The sequence below is a fragment of the Mus musculus genome, chromosome X (genome assembly GCF_000001635.26).
Source record: "Mus musculus strain C57BL/6J chromosome X, GRCm38.p6 C57BL/6J".
NCBI classification, from domain to species: domain Eukaryota; kingdom Metazoa; phylum Chordata; class Mammalia; order Rodentia; family Muridae; genus Mus; species Mus musculus.
Genome location: NC_000086.7, coordinates 35,065,544 through 35,090,408, shown reverse-complemented (window position 1 = coordinate 35,090,408; position 24,865 = coordinate 35,065,544). Strand labels below are relative to the sequence as shown.

Sequence of the window (24,865 nt, the reverse complement as noted above, 5' to 3'; positions counted from 1 at the left end):
TATACCTCCTAGTTAACTTTGTAATCATGGGGGTTAACTTCATTCTTAGAATCATCAGAATTACAAGGATTAAAGAGCCTTTCAAACTCTGTTTCATAGGAGACAAAAATGTTAGTGAATTTTTTATTAGGTTACAAATGTACCAGCAAGTGAGAAATATGTATGCTTCATTAGTCTGAAGATGGGAAAGGAGAAGAGTACTTCAGAGTATGCTTCATAATGTCTCTTCACCATCTACATCAAAAAGCATATCGTAGTTGTTGGTCTCCATGTTCATCAAACCCTAAAACAGAAAAGCACTTCTTACTAAAGAAACTCCCAAGGATACAAATATGAAAGATTCTGTGCAAATGATGTATAGATGTGCTATGTTTAGTTAAGCAGGATAATTATAGTGTTAATAAACTATGAGGTACATCTGAGGTCAAATTCCCAATTTATCATTTCATGTCTTGAATAAGTCCTACAAAGTCATTAGGATTTTACAGATAATATCAGTCACTTCAGCAAGAAATAATTCAAAATAGCAAGTAGTTAAACTTTTTGATTCCTAAAACATATTTCGTTTCCTAAGAACATTTTATGGACCATGTGCAACATACCTCCATGGACTTCTCATGCATGTCTTCAATTGCTTCCATGGTCGGACTCTGACTACATTCGGACAGTTTTAATGCTTGTTGTTCTTTTTGATAATTGTTCTACAAATGTAAAAGGAAAACATTACTGTAACAATTCTGTTCATTTTTGTTGTTACTGCCATGCAGCATGAATGCTAGGCTAACAACCAACCACTTAATGTATTTCCAATACTAAAATGTTTACGTGAGCAAAAATAATTCCATATGAAAAGTAAAAGGAATAGTTTTCCAAGTGATTTAACATTTTAACAACTATTATGACTAAATATACTTATATTTTTAAGTAACATGAAATACAATTATACTACCAATTGTGGGTTAATAAAACTTTTTTTTTTTATGAGAAATTGTTTGCCATGCTGCAGAGACTGGCCTTAGCCTCTCAAGTACTTAAGTTTATAGGCATGCACCATGTAAACATGAACTTGGTAAAATCCTAGCCCTGTAAGCTTAACTCTAGCTAGTGTTAATGCTTTTACCATATGGTGGCCTCCTTTTTCTAACTAGCAGAAGTAATCCCAGGAGGTGGTTCACTACCTCATCTCTGTATCTAGTCCCCACCTAAGGTGTATGTGCCATGTCTTCTACTTTCTCTTCCTTTCTTAAGGATGCCTTATACTTATTCTTTACTAAGTCCAACATCTTCACTTTTCTCAACTATTGTCAAGAGTTTCAGCAATTGTAACTGTTATTTTAAATTCATGACTTTAGCTGGTTGTCAGTGTAATGCCTATAAAACTAACTTTTATAAAGTTTGAGTTAGAATGATCACAAGATCATGAATAGTCTTGATCACTTAAAGATACCCTGCCTCGAAATAAAGTGTAAAAAGATGTCTGGGGACAAAGTTTAGTGGTAGATTTGTTGTCTCTAGGTTCCAATCTCAAGTAACACATGGAAGAAGTAATATAAATTTCTCTTCGTATTCTTTATGTTGGCAGACAACCATGGTAATTTGCATTTAAAAAAATTAAGACAAGCCGTTTCCACCTTTTCTCATTGTGCTACTAGATTCCTATTTTGTCCTTTATTCACTGTGATCAGTTTTGTACCTCACATTTCCACTCAAATCATCCTGATTAAGTACAATGACCTGCACTTTGTGAAGTTTCCCTTTAAAAAATGTACACGTGCATACATATGGAGACAAAGGATTAATATTGGGTGTCTTCTTTGGTTGCATCCCACTGTTTGGGAGACAGGGTCTCAATGAACCTAGAGCTCATCCATTAGGCTACAACTGGTGGCCAGGAAGCTCTGGGAATCTTCTTATCTCTGAACTAAATCTGAGTTTGGTGGTTCTAAAATGCTCACCACCACACCAACTTTTATTGTTGTGGTGGTTTGTTTTTAGTTTTGCTAGTTTGTTTTGTTGTTGGTGGTGTTGGTGGTAGTGGTGGTGGTGGAGGTGTGTGCGTGCATGCTTACTCAGGGAATATAAACTCGAGTCTCCATGCCTACAGTGAGAAAGATTACCAAATAAACCATCTTCCAGCCCTGCAAATCTATTTTATTTGGCCCATTAGCAGCATATGACAAAGTTAGTGAACTTTTCTTCCTTAAATGTTTTCCTTCACTCATGGTAGTTTTATTTGTACCAATTTTTCTCTTCCCTTACTGGTTCACTCTCACCCCCCCACCCCTACCTCATGCAGAATTACAAATATTGAAGTACTCTGGGAGTCTGTCTTTAGACTCCTCATATACATGGATGATTACTCCCCCTTGAAATTTCATCCAGGGTTCAAGGTTTAAAAATTGCCTTCAATTGGAGTATTCATTTACTTTTTATCTTTAGTCCCTATCTCTTTCCAGAACTGACTCATAATGGCGGCTTCCTCAATGCCTTCCCAGGCAGGAATGGATCTCCTGTTCATTTCAAATTGAATACTTCTCAAACTATTAACCAATCAAATAAAAAATAGTTAATATGGTCATCATCTCAGATCTTACTTGGAAACTATGTGCTGACTACAGTCATTGGTACAGTAATGGAGAGATGATCTAAAATAGTTTGGTGATATTCTTCCACAGGAATATTCTGCCAGGGCTGTTGAGAAAGGTTGTTTCTATCCACTGTTGTTACAAAATTTGTACTAAGTTTAGGATTGTAAGAACTGATTTGCCAGTTTGAGTTGGCTTTCGAATATTAACAACAGAGTCCAGATGACACCAGTAAGTAAGCTTTCTCTCTCCTTTCAACTGTACCTGAGGCTGACATAGTGTGCTTACTTTTGTAGAAACTGGTAATCCTCTCTTCATCTTTCAGCAAAAGTCTGCCTCTTGAAAATTTATAATCTGGTCTACCAGAAAATACCTAGTGGTTTTCATTGATATAGTATGTGATCATACTTCTCTGCTTTACAATTCAGTAGGACTAGAACAGAACCAAGGATAGATAGATAATGAAACTTAACTTCGTTTCATGTGCCCAACACAAGGCTAGTTTCTCCATTCCTACTTGATACTTAGTTATTCTAGGTTAATTATAAAGTTAGTTATGATACCAACCACTGATTTTTCTTGTTCTTCATTGAATTTCTGTATATCCATATCAAACTTCTGCTCACACAATTTGTTGTTGATCTTCTTTCTGTAAAGCACAGTAATAAAAGCAGTCACATTTCATACCAATATGAAAAAGAACACTCAAAACAAATTAAATTGACCATTTCATACTATAAAAAGAAAAACAGCAGTAAAATATTATCTAATGGGAAATCATTATAGTTTTTTTTCCCTGAAAGATTATCAGAGAAGTCTTCTTTTATGTTTTAGCTTTTCAAAAATTAAAGTAGTTTTAATACATATATATCTTATTTTAGAAAATTAATTGTATTTCAAAGTATTTTTTCATTATTTTCTATCAAATATAATGTCTAATTTATTTTGCTATATTGATTCAGTTAAGACTTAGTGCAAAACATAAGTCAATTAAAATATACAAATTGTCTGCATATGTAATTGATTTTTTCCATATTGTTAAACATAATAAACAACAAATTACATTTCTAAGATTTTGTGCAAGACTTCTGTGTTTCCACAATGAATGTAAACCAAATTTTAAAATCTCATTAACAGGTACTTAAAGTAGAAAATAAAAATTTTCACAGATTTCTAAGATTTAGATTTAGTTTCCTTGAAGGCATGAAGTTATAGGGTTAACTGCTTAGACAAAATCAAAGACGCACATTTTTACTAAAAGCTCAGTAATGTTTTTTTTTTCAACTTCAGCCACATATAATTTTTAAAATGATACAAATGTGACCCTACAAACCTAACAACTCTACCTCTCCCATTTGTTTGTTTGCCAAAGTCATTCTAATTTCTGGTTGCTTTTTTTTGAAAGAATCTTTGATATAAGTTTCCATGTGTTTTCTCTTTATGTGACTCCAGGTCCAAGGTGTCTGAAATAATCATCTTATATCTATGGGAAACAGGCACATATGTGGTGCACATATATACCTGTAAGCAAAACACTAATACACAAATATGTCTGAAAAATAGGTATTAAGAGCTTTGTTTCTTAAGCCATGTAAGACGTTTTGGGTCTATGATCCTAGTCTAGGAAGCTTAGCAGGAGATTTCCAGTGTAAAGGACAACATAGGTTACATAGGAAAATTCCAGCCAGCCTGACATACATAGTGAGACTATATATCAAAGACAAATTATTATCCTCAAAGAAAGCTCATGCAACATTCAATTACATATAATTTAAAATAGATTCTTTGGGATCTGAGTTTCATTCCCTCACTGGTTAGTAAATTTGTCTTTCACTTTCAGTTACATAATTCATTTTATAAAAATCAGTGAGGGGTTTGGTGAGATGATTCATCAGTTATGAGCACTGGTTCCCTTCCAGAGATGTGAGAATGGATTCCCAGCATCCACAAGGTTGCTCACAACCTATAACTCCAGTTCCAGGGAATTCAATGCCTTCATCTGGCCTCCTCAGGTACAAGACATACAAGCTGTGTACATACACACAATCAAGCAAAACAAACATACCCATAAAATAAAATTTAAAAAAATAAGTAATAAGGGTTATATTAAAGAATTCATTTTTCCATTGTGTCATATAAAGAAAAGCACAGAGGAGTTTTAGAAAAGAAACTGACTTAATATAAAATTAATACTGGGTCAACGAAATACTGTTGCATGTACAGAATTTTGTATACATATCACTTAGCTTTGAATACATGGAATGTAGAAAAGTTTACATCATTTTTTTCCTCTAAAAATCCCTTCAATGCAGTTATGAAAATGCCTCAGTAATAAATAGGATTTACTGTGAAAGGAGGACGTTCGCAAGTTTGATTCTAGTACCCATTTGGAAAACTAACCATGGATGGTTGCTTCTACAATAGCAGCACTGTGGTAGGCAGAGTGAGAATTGCTAGGACTTGCTGGCTGCTTATCTAGCTACATGTTCAGTGAAAGAGCAGGTCTTACGGGAATAAGGTGGAAAGAAATAGAGCAAAACCCAACATCCTCCTCTGCCCTCCACATGTGTATATATGCACCACAGACACAAATATACGAAAAAATTAAAATTAAGTTTAATTAATGTCACACCTGTTGAAAAAGCACCATTTTCACTTCTGTACCACAGGCAAAAATAAGTCCATGATGCTAAATCAAAAATATTTGCAAGAGTCCGTGTCATGAGTAGATCTTGGGTGCTGACCTAGTCCCACAATACCCCTAGTAAGCTCAAATCCCAGGTGCTCTAACACTACCAGGATCACAGGAATGGCCCCAACATCAGGAGTCCCTAAAGATCCAGGGACACAGGAACTCCTGCCTTGCCAGTGGCATGGATTCCTTCTGGTCTGAAACTGCACCTGGATCAGACCTGGGGTACTGGCTCTGCACCCACTCTTAAAACACCCATAGGGAGCATGACTCCCAGGTATTCTGAAATGCCCAAGATCACAGGATCACAGAGGAAGCTCGACTCCCAGGAGATCAGACACACCCAGGAACACTGGAGTTCTGACAGAAGAGCACAGCTGAGGGCACAACATCTTTCCCAACAACCTGTGTATCTGGGACCCCCACAAGAACCAGGGAAACAAAATCATCCTCCCGGCCAGAGGCACAGGTTCCTTGCAGTATGCAACTGTGTCTAGAGAAAACCTAGGGCTCTGGCACCCCACCAAATCTTGCAACACCAAGAAAACGTTTAACCCCCAGGAGCTCTGACACAGCAGGATCTCAGGAGATTGGTCACACCAGGATTTCAAGATCCAAGAGGCAGCATGACTTCCAGGAGCTCAGACACCCCCAAAATATCAGGATCCCAGGATCCCAAGATCTCAGAGATAGCTGGACTCCTATGAGTTCTGACACAACTAGGATTACAGGAGGGACAGGCTCCAGACAGAGACAGCAAGGGAAGGTAGCACCAAAGAAAATGAGATGGCATGAGGTAAGTGCAAGAATATAAGCAATAGCAACCAAGACTAGTCGGCATCATCATAACCCAGTTTGGCCACCAGAGCAAGTCTTGAATACCTCAACATATTGGAAAAGAAAGATTCAGATTCAAAATCACATCTCATGATGATGATAGAGGTCTTTAAGAACAAAAATAGTTCCATTAAAGAAATACAGGAAAACAGCTAGAAGCCCTTAAAGAGGAAACACAAAAATCCCTTAAAGAGTTAAAGAAAACACAATCAAACAGGTGAAGGAATTGAACAAATACCATCTAGATCTAAAAATGGAAATACAGAATAAAAACTCACAAAGAGAGATGAACCTGGAGAAAGAAAACCAAGGAGACATACATGCAAGCATCTCCAACAGAATACAAGAGATAGAATAGAGAATCTCAGGTACAGAAGATACCATAGAAAACATTGACACAACAGTGAACGAAAATGCAAAATGCAAAAATCTCCTAACCCTAAACATCCAGGAAATCCAGGACACAATAAGAAAACAAAACCTAAGGAAAATAGGTATAGAAGAGAGAGAAGATTCCCAAGTCAAAGGGCCAGCAAATATCTTCAACAAAATTATAGAAGAAAACTTCCCAAACCTAAAGAAAGATGCACATGAACATACAAGAAGCCTACAGAACTCCAAATAAACTGGACCAGAAAAGAAATTCCTGCCGACACATAATAATCAGAACAACAAATGCACTAAAGATAAAATATTAAAAGCAGTAAGGGAAAAAAGTCAAATAACATAAAAAGGCAGACCTGTTAGAAATACACCAGACTTCTCACCAGAGAGTATAAAAGCCAGAAGATTCTGGACAGATGTTATATAGACTCTGAGAGAACACAAATGCCAGCCCAGGCTACTATACCCAGCAAAACTATCAATTACCGTAGATGGAGAAACCAAAGTATTCCATGATAAAATCAAATTCACACAATATCTTTCCACGAATCCAAACCTTCAAAAAAATAGATGGAGAACTACAACACAAGGAGGGAAACACTACACCATACAAAAATCAAGAAAGAAATCTTCTTTCAAGAAACCCCAAAGAAGATAGCAATATAAACATAATTCCACCTCAAACAACAAAAGTAACAGGAAACAACCAACAGTCACTGGTCTTTAATATTTCTTCTTAGCAATGGATTCAATTCCCCAATAAAAGACATAGAGTAATAGACTGGATACATAAACAGAACCCAGGATTTTGCTGCATACAGGAAACCCTCCTTAGTGACAAAGACAGACACTACCTCAGAGGAAAAGTTTGGAAAAAACTTTGCAAGCAAATATTTCCAGGAAACAAGATGGAATAGCCATTCTACTATGGAATAAAATCAACTTACAACCAAAAGGTTTTTGTTATTGTTTTTTTTGTTATTGTTTTGTTTTTGTTTTTGTTTTTGTTTTTTAAAGATAAGGACTGTCACTATACTTGTCAAAGGGTGAATCAACAAAGATGAACTCACAATTCTGAACATCCATGCTCCAAATGCAAGGGCAACCAAATTCATAAATGAAACTTTACTAAAGCTCAAAGTATATATTGTACCCTACATAATAATAGTGGGAAACTTCAACACCCCACTCTCAGCAACGGACAGATCCTGGAAACAGTAACAAAACAGAGACACTGTGAAACTAACAGAAGTTATGAAACAAATGGTTTTAACAGATATCTATATCTATAGATATCATAGAACATTTTATCATAAAACAAAAGAATGTGCCTTCTTCTCAACACCTCATGATGCCTTCTCCAATACTGACCATATAATGGGTCACAAAACAGGCTTCAACAGATATAAAATATTTAAATAATCCCATGCATCCTATCAAGTCACCACGGACTAAGGCTTATCTTCAATAATAATAGAAATAAACCAGGCATGGGGGCACATGCCGTTAATCCCAGCACTCGGGACACTGAGGCAGGTGGATTTCTGAGTTCAAGTCCAGCCTGGTCTACAAAGTGAGTTCCAGGACAGCCACGGATACACAGAAAAACCCTGTCTTAACCCCCCAAATAATAATAATAATAATAATAACAATAAAAATATAAATAATAGAAAACCCATATATATACACGTGGTAGGTGAACAACAGTCTAATCAACGATAACTCGGTCATGGAAGAAATTAAAGACTTTTAGAGTTTAATGAAAATGAAGCTACAACATATCCAAACTTATGGGACACAATGAAAGCATTCCTAAGAGAAAAACTAATACCTCTGAGTGCCTCCAAAAAAGAAACTGGAGAGAACATACACTAGCAGCCTGGCAGCACAGTTAAAAGCTCTAGAACGAAAGGAAGCAAATTCACCCAAGAGGAGTAGAAGGCAGGAAATAATCAAACTCAGGGCTGAAATCAAACAAGTGGAAACAAAAAGAACTATACAAAGAATCAACCAAACCAGGAGCTGGTTCTTTGAGAAAATCAACAAAATAGATAAACCCTTAGGCAGACTAAAGAGAGGGCACAGAGTCAGTATCCAAATTAACAAAACCAGAAATGAAAAGAGAGACATAACAACAGAAACTTAGGAACCCCCCCCCCAAAATCATCAGATCCTACTATAAGAGCCTATACTTAACAAAACTGGAAAATTTGGATGAAATGGACAACTGTCTAGACAGATATCAGGTACCAATTTAAATCAGGATCAAATAGACCCTGTAAACACTCCTATAACCCCTAAAGAAATAGAAGCAGTCACTAATAGGCTCCCAACCCCCTCACAAAAAATAAAAGCCCAGGATCAGATGGGTTTAGTACAGAATTCTATCAGACCTTCAAGGAAGACCTAATACCAATACTCTTCAAACTTTTATGCAAAATCAAAAGAGAAGGAACACTATTCAATTTTCTATGAAGCCACAATTACACTTATACCCAAAACATACAAAGACCCAAATGAAGAAAGGGAACTTGAGACCAGTTTCACTTATGAATATTGATGCAAAAATACTCAATAAAATTCTGGTAAACCTAATCCAAGAACATGTTAATATGATCATCCTTCATGATCAAGTGTTCTTCATCCCAGGGATACAGGGATGGTTCAATATATGGGAATCCATCAGCGTAATCCACTATGTAAAAAATCTTGAGGAAAAAAAAACAGTATTATCTCATTAGATGCTGAGAAATCATTTGCAAAAATTCAATAACTCTTCATGATAAAATTCTTGGAAAGATCAAGTCAAGGCCCATACCTAAACATAGTAAAAGCAATATAGAGCAAACCAGTATCCAACATCAAATTAAATGGAGAGAAACTTGATGCAATCCCACTAATATCAGACAAGACAAGACCACTCTCTTCCTACCTATTCACAGTAGTATATAATATAGTAGAATTTTATAGTACTAGAAGTTATATCCATAGCAACTATATAACAAAAAGAGGTCAAAGGGATAAAAATTGGAAAGGAAGAATTCAAAATATCACTATTTGCAGATGATATGATAGTATATGTAAGTGACCCCCAAAATTCCAACAGAGAACTCCTAAACCTGATAAACAAATTCAGCAAAGTGGTTGGATGTAAAATTAACTCAAGCAAATCAGTAGCTTTCCTCTACTCAAAGGATAAACAGCCTGAAAAAGAAATTATGGATACAACACCCTTCACAATAGTCACAAATTATAATACCTTGGTGTGACTCGAACCAAGCAAGCAAAAGATCTGTATGATAAGAACTTCAAGTCCCTGAAGAAAGAAATTGAAAATCTCAAAAGATGGAAAGATCTCCCATGCTCATAGATTGGCACAATTAATTTAGTAAAAATGGCCATCTTGCCAAAAGCAATCAACAGATTCAATGCAATCTCCATCAAAATTTAAACTCAATTCTTCATAGAAATAGAAAGAGTAATTTGAAAAATCATTTGGAATAATAGAAATCCAGTATATCAAAAAACTATTCTCAACAATAAAAGAACTTCAGGGGGAATCATTCCCGACCTCAAGCTGTATTATAGAGAAATAATGATAAAAATGTATGGTAATGGTACAGATACAAGTACTTCATGAAATTCACAGGCAAATGGATGGATCTAAAATATATAATCCTGTGTGAGGTAACCCAATCCCAATAGAACAAACATGGTATGCACTCACTGATAAGTGGATATTAGTCTAAAAGCTCAGAATACCCAAAATGTAATCCACAGACCACATGAAGCTCAAGAAGAAGGAAGACAAAAGTGTGCGTGTTTCAGTCCTTCTTAGAATGGGGAACAAAATACTCCTGGGAGGAAACATGGAGATAAAGTACAGAGCAGAGACTGAAGGAATGACCATCTAGAGTCTGCCCAAACTGTGTATCCATCCCATATGCAGACACCAAACCCAGTCACGATTGTGGATGCCAACAAGTGCTTGCTGACAGGAGCCTAATATGACTTTCTCCTGAGAGGCTCTTTCAGAGCTTGGCAAGAACAGAGGCTGATGCTCACAGCCAACCATCAGACTGATCATAGGGTTCCCAGTGGAGGAGTTAGAGGAAGGACTGAAGGATTTGAAGGGGTTTGCAACCTTATAGGAAGAACAACAATATGAATGAACCAGACCTCCCAGAGCACCCAGGGACTAAGCCATCAACAAAAGAGGGGGTATCATGGCTCCAGTGCATATATAGCAGAAGATGGCCTTGTCAGACATCAGTGGGAGGAGAGGTCCTTGGTCCTGTGAAGGTTCAATGCCCCAGTGTATGCACACGCGAGGGTGGGGAAGTGGGAGTGGGTGGGTGGGCGAACACCCTCATAGTATCACAGGGAGGGGTAATGGAATAGGGAGTTTCTGGGGTGAAACCAGGAAAGGGCTATTATTTGAAATGTAAATAAAGATATTATCACATAATAAATAAATTAAATTAAAATAAAAATATTCACAAAATACTACATATAAATAAGTCATTAAGATGTCATATAGTATATTAATCAATATTATCTAATATATAAATTATGTTAATACTATATAGTTTTAAACAAATTATATATCCAAAAATGTACCTTCAAAATTTCCCAGTATATTTTGTACTGGAGATCTGTGAAGTAATTAAAGCTTTACAAAGTAAGGATGCTGGGGATACTGTTTGATTCCTCAGCTTTTGTCCTACAAGCAGGACGATGAGAGTTTGACCCACAACATTACAGCCTCCAAGAAAACCATTCAAATTAAGGATTAATCTTATAGAAATATTGTTTATAGTATATATCATATTTCAATTATTAATATACATTACTTGCTATACAATCAATTAAACTTTTCTGGAAGTACTTACACTAAGAAGGAAATAGTAAGTTTGAACATATTACCGTGTATCTCCAACTACTTCTTCAGGATTTGCATTCCCATCATCATGAGTTACTGGATTCTGTACTGGGTTCGTAATAAAACAAGATATTAAAACAATTATGTTATTTTGCAAATTTTAATGAAATACTTTGTGATCATTCAGGCATAGTGCCAACATTAGGTTTTAAAGCAGATCTATTATTTGCCTAGAAGTTAAACAAAATCAAGTAATGTCTAATTGTCATCTAAAAATATGTTTTAAGCTATTTATTTATATGTTGTGATTAAAGACAAGAGATACAATATGAGATTTTTGATCTCCTTTACAAGCCTAAGAACAACTGAGAAAAAAAGGAAGTGTAACATCAATGCCCATCATTAAATATCTGGTACCTTCCATAAGGTCCAATTCTGAAGCATTCCTAACTTGCTGTTCACCACTTAACAAATTCCAGTTTTCCATTGGTGTCTCTACAGAACGTGCAAAACGCTGCCATTCCTCTGAGAAACTTACGTTTTCTGATTTAAAATAAAAAAAGAAATTTTCTCAAGCCTTTTGAATAAAAAATCACTTAAACTAATAAAATTGAAATATAAAATAACATTAAGGAATGATTTTTACAAAAACAGCACTTCATAATTGCATGAAGAGTTTAAAGATAAAACCATATTTCTATTACCCTCTGATTTAATACTAAAGACTTTAGTATTTAAACATGGAACACAATAGTTGGCTTCAAAGATAGCCATTACTAACCTTAACTTTAATATGTACACATTTTTAAAAAGAATTATTTAAGTTGAATAAAGTATCTTGGTCTTCCTTACTATAAAAGAATAGAGGTGTGTTATTTTTTAGTTTAAAACTCTCTCTCTCTCTCTCTCTCTCTCTCTCTCTCTCTCTCTCTCTCTTTCTCTCTTACACACACACACACACAGACACACACACACACACACACACACACACACACACACACACACACACACACACACTATGATGGCTTTAACTGTGACTTCATGTGGGTTTATATCTAAACATAGGAGGATCTGCATGTTGGTCCCATTCCTGCAAGGTTTTTGATAAGTTAGAGCAAATGTGTCTGCATCTCAATCTCCAAATAAAATCATAGTTGCTATTATCACAACCAAGCTCCTCAATCTTTTTCATCGAAATACAAATCTAAATTATAAAGTTCTGTCTGGCTGGACATATATTTCACTGCTACAGCAAGAAGCTCTGGGTTCAATCTTCAACTATGAAAAACCCCCACAAATTTTAAAAGTAAAAAATAAAACAAGTATGTTTCCTCAGGTCCCAGTACATTTGTAAGGCTGAGGACTTCAGTTTCGAGGCCAGTTCAAGCTGCACATGAGGTTTCAGACACTCCTGAGATACAGAGTTAGAGCTTACTTCCCTAAACCAAAACAACACATAAATAAACACAGCCTGGCCTGAAGTATGTCTGAAGTTCCAGCACTTCAGAGGCTGAGAGGAGCCTCGGGATTTTGAGGCCGTTTGGATCCTATATATATACAAATTTCGGCAATCTGGCCTTTCAACACCAGGTAGAAGAAAATGAAGACTCGTCTTCAGTTTGTTTTTAATGAATTTCTGTCGGGTAGCAGCAGCACAGAAAAGGTTCTAGTCTGTTTCTGCCACTAACTGACCTCCAGTTTACTCACACTTCACATCCCCAGGCCCAAGGAAGACTTTCAGGGTCTCCAATTCCATGGCCTTCCTGCTTTCTGCTAGATGCTAGGCTTTTCAAACTCCTGCCCTTAGTGAAGTTCTCCGTTTTTCACCGCAGAGGTCTAAGTGGGTAAAGTCGATTGTGAACCCAGCAGCAGTGCTATCCGGAGTCCAGGGAGGGTCACCTCCTCTCCTTACTCTGGAAGTAACACCTCCGCCCCGCCACCTTCACCCCACCCGGACCCCCACCTGAACCATTATTAACCATCTTTTAACAGGTCACTGACTACCTCCACAGAGACTTCCCCCTACCATGCTTCCTCAAGAAACTTCCCTTCCTCAAGAACTCAGCTTCGTGGCCACCACAAAGCATACTGGGTAACAGGGATTGGGCAGCTGGAAAACAATCTCAGCCAAGCCCCTTGCTGATTGGCCGTGTTTGCACATGCTTACTAAAGTGAGAGAGGCTCTATCAGTCATCTGTCATCCAAGCAGCAAATAAGAGATAGTATTTTAGCTGCCACTACTACCCAGAAGTTTTCCATTTTCCAAGTTTGCAATACTAACTTGAAACTTAAAATAAAATGAACCCTAAAGAAGACTCTCCTACTTTGTTTCAGTTGAAGGGGCTGTTATGTGTATTTCGGATTTGTTTTATTTATTTAACTAACGTGCTTTTGCATGTTTGTATTTGTTCAACATGCATGTCTGGTGCTCATAGAAACTAGAATAGGATGCCAATTCCCCTGGATCTAGAATTACAAATGGTTGTGAGCCATTATATGGGTCCTAGGAACTAAACCTTGGTTTTCGAGCAACAAGTGGTCTTAATTTGAAAGCTATCTTTCCATCCCTGTCCTGTGTGTGTTTTAAGGTATGCTGGATCATTTCTCTCGATAGATGTTTATTTTTAATATACAGTGGAGATTATAGAAATATGACACTTTCCTAATATTGTCTATTTCCAGAAAAAGAAAAAAAACATAATTTTAAAGGATTCTGTAAATCATAAAAAGAGATTCAGCAAAAATGATGTGTATACATTTCAGTATATGTGTGCAGAAGAAGGCTTTATTCTCAATCATATTCCAACTTACATTTTTTGTTTGTTTGTTTTTCCAGACAGGGTTTCTCCGTATAGCCCTGGTTGACCTAGAACTCAACCTGTAGACCAGGGTTGCCTCAAACATAGAAATCCCCTGCTTCTGCCTCCCAAACGCTGGGATTAAAGGCATGCGCCACCACTGCCTGATCCAACTTAAATCTTCAGAGACAGGGTGTCTCTGAATCTGCAGCTCACCAACGTCACTAGCCTGGCTAGCCAGCTAGCTATCTCTACCTACTCAGCACTGGACTGCAGCCTGCATTTTTAAAGTGGATTCTAGGTCCCCACCTTAAGTCCATATATTTTCAAGGAAAGCACTTTACCAAGTGAGCCATAATTCTAGCCACTCTGCAAGGTTTGTTATGTTGCTGTAGCCACTGTCTTTTTATATGGGGGGGGTGTATTTCTCTAATCATGCCTGAATTTAGGTTCCTAAAATGCTTAATGCTGGTTTTGTTTGTTTCCTTATAATAGCCAATTGCATTTCTTGCTCACTTTACAGTTAATTGGGCAAACTGGGAAAACTAACATTTCATTTGCTAGGCTTATTGCTGTGTTTTGTTTGTTTGGTGGGTGTTTTGTTAATTTCGTGTGTTGGTTGGGTTTTGTTTTGTTTTTTCACCACTGAAGATGAAACTCATAGCTATTACATGGTGCTGTACCACTGAGGTACACCTTCAGCTAATCTTTGTTTCTGAATGTTGGGTGAGTAGTCATCTGTATGTGTTTTAAAGAAAACTACAATTACTGTGAAACCTAAAATTATCCTCTTATGCTGTAGGGTTTATAGAGATCTGATGCCATCTTATGTCCTCTTCAAACAACAGGCAAATATCTCCAAAAACACCTACCTCCAGATTTATCCAACATACTGTCTTGTTCATCTCTGTGAAGAAAGGACAATAAAATTTTAAAGCTAGAAATATAGTGGACTGGTAGAGCATTTGCCTAGCACACAAAAAACTTTACACAGGAACTTCTTTTAATTATTTAGAATAAATATATAATGTTTGGTTTGGAACAAATGTCATTTGCATATAAAATACATGGCAGACAACCAAAGTGAACCTGAATTATTTACTTTTAACAATTCATACATTTACAACACACAGTAGTTTATTCATAACTCTCCCACACTTGCTGAGACCCTTCTTCTTCCCAGATGGTCCCCCTCTTATTTTTATTATGTTTCTCCTTTTGTTTGTGTGTATATCTGGGAAGATCCCATGCAGGTGGGTATATTGTCCTAGTTGCTATGTGTTTGTGATGACAAGGACTTAAGGACCCCAAGCTGGGCTTGAACTCAATATATAGCTGCATCTGACCATGAATTGTTGATTTTCCTGAATCTACTCCTCCAGTGAAGGGATCACAAACACTACTTTTGAAGTACTCTATTGAACTGGGAAAAATTGAAAATATTACCTTATATCTTCATCTGCTTCTACGTGAGGCGGCATATTCTCATGTTTGCCAAATGCTGGCCTCTTTACTATATTGACAATAGAAAATGGAAACATTTGAAAGTATGCTATATAAGTAATAGTTAATAAAGTATTTTCAATTTGCATTTCTCTGGAAAAACTGCCCACGTGAGTTTTTCAAACAGTTTTATAAATGAAATAATTACATCAAGGTTATTGAGTATACAAGGAGAAAACAAAACTTAAGGATAATAGGTATAGATGAGAAGTAAGATTTCAGACTTAAAGGGCCAGTGAATATCTTCAACAAAATTATAGAAGAAAACTTCCCTAACCTAAAGAAAGAGATGCCCATGAACATAAAAGAAGCCTACAGATCCCCAAATACTTTAGACCACAAAAGACATTCCTGCCATCACATAATAATCAAAACACCAAATGCACACAAAAAAGAGAATATTAAAAGCAGTAAGGGAAAACAGTTCAAGTAACATATAAAGGCAGACCTATCAGAATTTCACCTAACTTCTCCCCAGAGACTATGAAAGCCAGATGATCCAGGACAGTTGACATACAGACCCTAAGAGAGCACAAATGCCAGCCAAGGCTACTATAAACAGTAAAACTCTTTTACCATAGATGGTGAAACCAAGGTATTCTATGACAAAACCAAAATTACACAATATCTTCCAACAAATCATGCCCTTCAAAGGATAATGAAGGGAAAACACCAAAACAAGGAGGGAAATTACATTCTAGAAAAAGCAAGAAAGTAATCTTGCAGCAAAACTAAAAGAAGATGGCCACATGAACAAAATTCCATTTCTAAAAACAAATATAACAGGAACCAACAACGACTTTTTCTTAATATCTCTTAATATCAGTGGACTCAAATCCACAATAAAAAGACATAGACTAAAAGACTTAATGTGTAAGCATGACCCAGCATTTTGTTTCATATAAGAAACAAACCTCACAGACAAAGACAGATATTACCTCAGAGTAAAAGTCTAGAAAACAATTTTCCAAGCAGATGGTCACAAGAAACAGGCTGGAGTAGGCATTCTAATATCAAATAAAATTGACTTTCAACCCAAAGTTATCAAAAAAGACAAGGAGGAACACTTCATATTCATCAAAATTAAATTTACCAAGAGGAACTCCCAATTCTGAACATCTATGCTCCAAATGCAAGGGCAGCCACATTCATAAAAGAAACTTTAGTAAACCTCAAAATACACATTGCACTGCACACTATAATAGTGGAAGACTTCCAAACCCGTCTCTCATCAATGGACACATCCTGGAAACAAAAACTAAAAACAGACACAGTGAAACCAACAGGAGTTATGAAACAAATGGATTTAGTTGATATCTATAGAACACTGTATCCTAAATCGAAAGGATATCCCTTCTTCTCAGTACCTCATGAGGCCTTCTCCAAAACTGACCATATAATCAGTCACAAAACATGCCTCAACAGATATAAAAATATTGAAATAATCCCATGCATCCTATCAGATCACCACAGACTAATGCTGATCTTCCATAATAATATAAATAATAGAAAATCCACATATATGTGGAAGGTGAACAACAACCTACTCAATGATAACTTGGTCAAGGAAGGAATAAAGAAGGAAATTAAAGACTTTTTAGAGTTTAATGAAAATGAAGCTACAACATAACCAGACATATGGTACACAATGGAAACAGTAATAAGACTAAAATTCACAGCTCTGAATGCCTCTAAAAAGAAACAGGATAGAGGATGCAGGAGCAGCTTGACAGCACAACTAAAAGCTCTAGAACAAAAGGAAGCAAATTCTCACAAGAGGAATAGAAGGCAGGAAACAATCAAACTCAGGAATGAAATCAACCAATTGGAAACAAAGGAACTATACAAAGAATCAACCAAACCAGGAGCTGGTTGTTTGAGAAAATCAACATGATAGGTAAACCCTTAGCCAGACTCACTAAAGGAAACCGAGACATCATCCTAATTAACAAAACCAGAAATGAAAAGGGAGACATAACAACAGAAACTTAGGATATCCAAAAAATCATCAGATCCTACTACAAAAACCTATACTCAACAAAACTGGAAAATCTGGATGAAATGGACACATTTCTAGACAGATATCAGGTACCAAATATAATTCAGGATCAGATAAACCCTAGAAATACTCCCATAACACCTAAAGAAATAGAAGCAGTCATTAATAGTCTCCCAAACAAAAAAGCCCAGGATCTGATGGGTTTAGTAAAGAATTCTATCAGATCTTCATGAAGACCTAATACCAATACTCTTCAAACCATTATGCAAAATCTAAAGAGAAGGAACATTATTCAATTTGTTCTATGAAGCCAGAATTAAAATTATACTCAAACCATACAAAGATCCAATGAAGAAAGGAAACTTCAGACCAATTTCCCTTATGAAAATTGATGCAAAAATATTCAATAAAAGCCTTGCAAACTGAATCCAAGAATACATAAAAATGATCATCCATCATGATCAAGTACACTTGATCCCTGTGATGAGGGATGGTTTAATATACAGAAATCCATCAACTTAATCCACTATAGAAACAAACTCAAAGACAAAAATCACATGATCATTTCATTAGATGCTGAGAAAACATTTGACAAAATACAGCACCCATTCATAGTAAAAGTCCAGGATAGATCAGGAATTCAAAGCCTATACCTAAACATAATAAAAGCAGTAGACAGCAAACCAGTAGCCAACATCAAACTAAATGGTGAGAAACTGGAGGCAATCCCGCTAAAATCAGGGACTAAACAAGGCTGCCCACTTTCTCCCTACCTATTCAACATAGTACTTGAAGTCCTAGTCAGAGCAATTAGACAACAAAAAGAGAACAAATGAATACAAATTGGAAAGGTAGAAGGCAAAATCTCACTATTTCCAGAAGATATGATAGTATATATAAGTGACCCCAAAAATTACACCAGAGAAATCCTAAATCTGATACACAGCTTCAGTGCAGTAGCTGAATACAAAATTAACTCAAACATATCGGTGGCCTTTCTCTACAAAAAGAATAAACAGGATGAAATAGAAATTAGGGAAACAACACCCTTCACAATAGTCACAAATAATATAAAATACGTTGGTGTGACTCTAACTGAGTAAGTGAAAGAAGGATCTGTATGATAAAAATGTCAAGTCTCTGAAGAAAAATCAAAGAAAATCTCAGAAGTTGGAAAGATTTCCCATGCTCATTGATTGGCAGGATTAATGTAGTAAAAATGGCTATCTTGCCGAAAGCAATATAAAGATTTAATGCAATCCCCACGAAAATTCCAACACAATTCTTAACTGAGTTAGAAAGGGCTATTTGCAAATTCATCTGGAATAAGAACAAAACCTAGGATACAAAAACTATTCTCAACAATAAAAGAATCTCTCCTGGAATCACCATGCCTGATCTCAAGCTGTACTATAGAGCAATTGTGATAAAAACTGCATGGTACAGGTATACTGATAGACAGGTAGATAAATGGAATAGAACTGAAGACACAGAAATGAACCCACACACCTATTGTCACTTGATCATTGACAAAGGAGCAAAAACCATCCAGTGGAAAAAAAGACAACATTTTCAACAAATGGTGCTGGCTCAATTGGCAGTTAGCATGTAGAAGAATGCAAATTGATCTATTTTCATCTCATTGTACAATGCTCAAGTCTAGGTAGATCAAGGAACTCCACATAAAACCAGAGACACTGAAACTTATAGAGGAGGAAGTGGGGAAGAGCTTCGAAGACATGGGCACCGGGGAAAAATTCCTGAACAGAACAGCAATGGCTTGTGCTGTAAGATTAAGAATAGACAAATGTGACCTTATAAAATTGCAAAGCTTCTATAAGTCAAAGGACACTGTCAATAGGACAAAACAGCAACCAATAGATGGGAAAAAAATCTTTACCAATCCTAAATCAGATGGGGACTAATATCCAATATATATAAAGAGCTCAAGAATCTGGACTCCAGAAAATCAAATAACCCCATTAAAAAATGGGGACAGAGATAAACAAAGAATTCTCAACTAAGGAAAACCGAATGGCTGAGAAGCACCTAAAAATGTTCATCATCCTTAATTATCAGGGAAGTGCATGTCAAAATAAACCTGAGATTCCACCTCATACCAGTCAGAATGGCTCAGATCTAAAACTCAGATGACAGCAGATGCTGGCGAGAATGTGGTGAAATAGGAACACTCCTCCATTGCTGGTGAGATTGCAAGCTGGTAAAACCACTCTGGAAATCAGTCTGGTGTTTCCTCAGAAAATTGGACATAGTTCTACTGGAAGATCCAGCAATACTCCTCCCTGGGCATATTCTCAGAAGATATTCCAACTTGTAATAATGACATGCTTCACTATGTTCATAGCATCCTTATTTATAATAGCAAGAAGCTGAAAACAACCCAGATGTCCCTCTTCAGTGGAATGGATACAGAAAATGTGGTACATTTACATAATGAAATACTACACAGCTATTAAAAACAATGAATTCATGAAATTCTTAGACAAATGGATGGATCTGGATGATATCTTCCTAAGGGAGATAACCCAATCACAAAAGAACACACATGATATGCATTCACTGATAAGTGGATATTATCCCAGAAGCTCAGAATAACCAAGATACAATCTGCAAAACCCATGAAACTCAAGAAGAAGGAAGACCAAAGTGTGGATACGTCATTCCTTCTTAGAATGGGAAACAAAATGTCCATGGAAGGAGTTATAGAGACAAAGTTTGCAGCTGAGACTGAATGAATCCAGAGACTGCCTCACTCAGGGATCAATCCAATAAATAATCAACAAACCCAGACACTATGGCAGATGCCAACGAGAGCTTGGGGACAGGAGACTGATATAGCTGTCTCCTGAGAGGATCTGTCAGTGCCTGACGAATACAGAAGTGAATGCTCACAGACATCCATTGTACTGAGCACAGGGTCCCCAATGATGGAGCTAGAGAAAGTTCCCAAGGATCATAAGGGGTTTGCTGCTCCATAGGAGGATGAACAATATGAACTAACCAGTACCCCCAGAGTTCCCTGGGACTAAAGCACCAATCAAATAAAACAGATGGTGGGACTTATGGCTCCAGCTGCATATGTAGGAGAGGATGGCCTAGTATGTCATCAACGGGAGGAGAGACCCTTGGTACTGTAAAGGTCCTATGCCCCAGTATTAAGGAATGCCTGGGCCAGGAATTGGGGGTGGGTGTGTTGGGGGCAGGGGGAGAGGTAAGAGGAGAGGGGATTTGCAGAGGGGAAATAGAAAAGGGGATAATATTTGAAATGTAAATAAAGAAAATATACAATAGAAAAAAGGAATGAAATAATTTATTTGCAGGTATTATGAAATAAATTCATGTTTTGCTAACATATAGGAACAACGTTCATGTCTTTTTCTGGGGTAAAATCATAGCAAGTTATCGTTTCTCAACATATTATGTCTACAGTGCCAAGAGTAGGTATATGCACTGCTAAAACTCAGGTATAGGAATATATAGATATAGGTAAAATTAGAAATGAAGTATATGAAAACTTAGAAAAGACTTCTTCCATTGCAGGTGAGTTGGGAAAGGTCTAATGAACTTCAGGACACAATCAATACTGAAGACTGGATACCTTCAGAATGAGCCTGCTCTTCTTCTTCATCTGAATCATAGTCAAGAAGTAATAAGTAACCATCCTTTGGTATCACCCACAGTTTCTTAATAGACATTTTTCTCTTAAGCGCTCAGTTGTCTTCTTAGTTAAAAAATAAAAATAAAAAGGAAAAAAGAAAAAAATGTAGTTATCTAAATCCAAAGGTATCATTTAAATAGTTAAAAATGTCAAAAAGTCAAATAATTATATAATTATCTTAGCTCATTGAAAGATTGTTTCTTTTGTTTTTTAACACTTATATTTTTAATAATTTGTTTTTATCAGAGAGTTTTGCATACATATTCAATATGGTCACACGTGTACATGTGTATGTGTGTGTGTATGTGTATATGTATACACACACACACACACACACACACACACATATATATATATATATATATATATATATATATATATATATATATATATGCTTCCCCTTAAAATTTCCTTCATGTATCCCAGTTATCATGTCCCTCTCCCTCCCAACTTTGTTTTAAAATCTTCTTTAACTTACTTATTTTAAATCCTTCTTTAGAACCCAAGTTAACAATCTGTCATTTCTCAGTTTAAAAAAGGCAAAAACAGGCCAGCCTTTAATACGTGAGTCCTCCCTTTCTCACCAAAAATGATGAGCAAAATGTGTTTGCATTTAAACTTTGAGGCATCTGAATTTTGGTACTATCTCCCAAAGATTCTTTTTAAACAAAACATCAGCAATTCTGATTTTCAGTATATCTCAGTTTTAAAGTAAATTCATAGTACTATCCAGAAAGATGATGAACATGGTAACTATATATTCATGTCAAGAAGACCCAATGCTCAGTCTACAACAAACACTCACCACCACTACCCACACAGAAAATCCTTATATTGGAGAAATTTGGGATTGGGGGAAGCCGAGGATTTCAAACATCTGAAGATTATAAGTTAAAGGCCAGCCCAAGCCAGACCAGTCTGAGCTACAAAGGAAGATCCCATCCTACAGAACTAAAACTGAGAGAAAAAGCTGAACTTGGTGGTCCAAGTCTTTAATCCCAATACATGGGCGATTAGACAGGAGGATCCCTGTTCAGAATCCTTCCCAGATTACTTATTAATCTCTTGTAATGTCTCCTCTTCTTCTTTTCATTCATTCTTCCTACGCCACTCCCCTCTCTGCAATGTCCATACAGTCTATACCAAAGGAACACACCGTAGAGAAGACAATGAAGAGGGAGGAATCCTCAGTGTGTTTTAATTGGATCCGGGACAGCACACAGGGCAAGCGCCAAGTTGGACCCTAAGGCTCCTTACAGCACACAGGACAAGCGCCAAGGCTCCTCACTCACAGCCCCATGCTCCCCCGACCCACAATCCTGCAGCCAGCTCTCTGATCCTATCCCAAGGCCCCATGATTGTGTCCTCCAAGGGTTCACAATCTTCTAAGGCCCTGACCTGTTCAATCCTCTGCCATGAATATGGTCCTCCACCTTCAGTTAACAATCAGAAGCCATAGGAAATGGCGATCATGAGGCATTCCCTCACCTAGTGGCCACCTGGGCCTGATATGCCCCACCCTGTCATACCTCGATTAACTGTCCAACAACCCTGAGCAGAGCCGATTATCACTTAAAGGTTATCTCAGAGGTGAACACCTTCACAACTGCACCCTTCCGTGCTCAACTCCTCAATGGTAAAAAACCGTTGTCAGCAGAGATTCCTGGACTGAGGATTCTGAGGACCCTTTGTGATGCAAGCTGGAGAAATCAGGTCTGTGCTGATTGGCTGAATATATCCTGCTCATGCGTACATGGAGTACCAGGCACCATCGCTTCAAAGGGAGTTTTCAGAAGGTGGGAATGAGCTACTACTGGCTTTAAGACAATTTCTAGGTTTTAAGCCCTTACATACTTGAAAAACTTGAACAAATGTGAAACATATGAAACACTGCAAACGGCACTACTTTATTTCAACAGTAGAGGCTCTTGCATGCCATTTTGGTTTGTATTTATTCATATGCGTAACAATGAATGTGTGTGGACTCTTTCTGAATGTACATAAGCACACCACAAGAGTTTATTCTGTCCTAAGAGATCAGAAGGGAGCATCCAGATCCCCTATATCCCCTGGTACCCTCCTGTCTCCACCTTCCTAGTACTGACCTTGATTACAAGAACATGCTAGACCCTTCTGGCCCTCTCTCTCACTTATGCCTCTGTTGCCTACAGAGGCTGGAAGTGTGCACTGATTCTCTGAAACTTTAGCTGTGCATAAATTGTGAGCCACGATGTGGGTGTTTTGTGCCTGGTCATCTGCATAGAACAGGTGATTTTAACAGATGAGTCATTTTTCCAACCACTGTTTTGTGCACTTATTTGCATTCCTATGGTTTCTTCAGGTACCAGGCATGCATCTGGTGTGTTTAAATTAATGTTGACCTAACACACACACACACACACACACACACACAAAACCCACTGATATTTTTTAATTTGCATATTTCTCTATAACTCCTTTTGTCCTATTTCATGCCTTGTACAACTTCCTTGTGAGGTGTATTCCTTTTCTTTGTTTTTTGTTTGTTTTCAATTTTTTTACTACATATTTTTTTCATTTACATTTCAAATGCTATCCTGAAAGTCCCCTATACCCTCCCCCTCCCCGTCTTGCTCCCATACCCATCCACTCATATTTCTTGGCTCTGGCACTCCCCTGTACTGCAGCATATAAAGTTGGCAAGACCAACGGGCCTCTCTTCCCAGTGATGGCTGACTAGGCCATCTTCTGCTACATATGAAGCTAGAGAAACAAGCTCTGGGGATACTGGTTAGTTCATATTGTTGTTCCACCTATAGGGTTGCAGACCCCTTCTGCTCCTTGAATACTTTCTCTAGCTCCTCCATTAGGACCCTGTGTTCCATCCAATAGATGACAGTGAAAATCCACTTCTGTATTTGCCAGGCACTGGCATATCCTCACACAAGACAGCTATATCAGAGTCTGTTCAGCAACATCTGGCTGGCATGTGCAATAGTGTCTGCATTTGGTGGCTAATTATGGAATGGATGCCTGGGTGGGGTAGTCTCTGGATGGTCCATCCTTTCGACTTAGCTCCAAACTTTGTCTCTGTAACTCCTTCCATGGGTATTTTGTTCCCTATTCTAAGGTAGTATGAAGTGTCCATGCGTTGTTTTCCTTCTTGATTTTCTTGTGGTTTTTTTTTTTTTTGCAAATTGTATATTGGGTATTGTAAGTTTCTGGGCTAATATCCACTTATCAGTGAGTGCATTTCAAGTGACTTCTTTGTGATTGGGTTACCTCACTCAGGATGATGTCCTCCAGGTCCATCCATTTGCTTAGGAATTTCATAAATCCACTGTTTTAATAGCTGAGTAGTACTCCATTGTGTAAATGTACCATATTTTCTGTATCCATTCCCCTGTTGAGGGACATCTGGATTCTTTCCAGCTTCTGGCCATTATAAAAAAGGCTGCCAGGAACATACTACTGCACGTGTCCTTCTCTGGGTATATGCCCAGGAAAGGAATTACTGAATCTTCAGA

The 24,865-nt window shown here is 37.1% G+C and overlaps 1 protein-coding gene across 1 annotated transcript; it reads right to left on the bottom strand.

Moving 5' to 3' along the window:
• Window positions 1-92: 92 nt before the first annotated feature.
• Gm10486 (predicted gene 10486) lies at window positions 93-23,025 on the bottom strand. The gene is made up of 9 exons (NM_001109970.1): window positions 22,889-23,025; window positions 21,300-21,422; window positions 15,625-15,691; window positions 15,051-15,085; window positions 11,798-11,923; window positions 11,425-11,488; window positions 3,153-3,234; window positions 603-701; window positions 93-283 (listed from the first exon to the last, which is right to left on the bottom strand). The coding sequence occupies exons 2-9, from the start codon at window positions 21,394-21,396 to the stop codon at window positions 215-217; spliced, it is 639 nt and encodes a 212-aa protein (NP_001103440.1). The 5' UTR covers window positions 21,397-21,422; window positions 22,889-23,025; the 3' UTR covers window positions 93-214.
• Window positions 23,026-24,865: the final 1,840 nt, after the last annotated feature.

Coding starts and splice junctions, on each gene's coding strand:
- Gm10486 (NM_001109970.1), bottom strand. CDS start 21,396: ATGTCTATTAAGAAACTGTGGGTGATACCAAAGGATGGTTACTTATTA. Junction 11,924..15,050: donor TATGTTGGATAAATCTGGAG/GTAGGTGTTTTT, acceptor ATTTTAAATCAG/AAAACGTAAGTTTCTCAGAG. Junction 11,489..11,797: donor AGAATTGGACCTTATGGAAG/GTACCAGATATT, acceptor TTACGAACCCAG/TACAGAATCCAGTAACTCAT.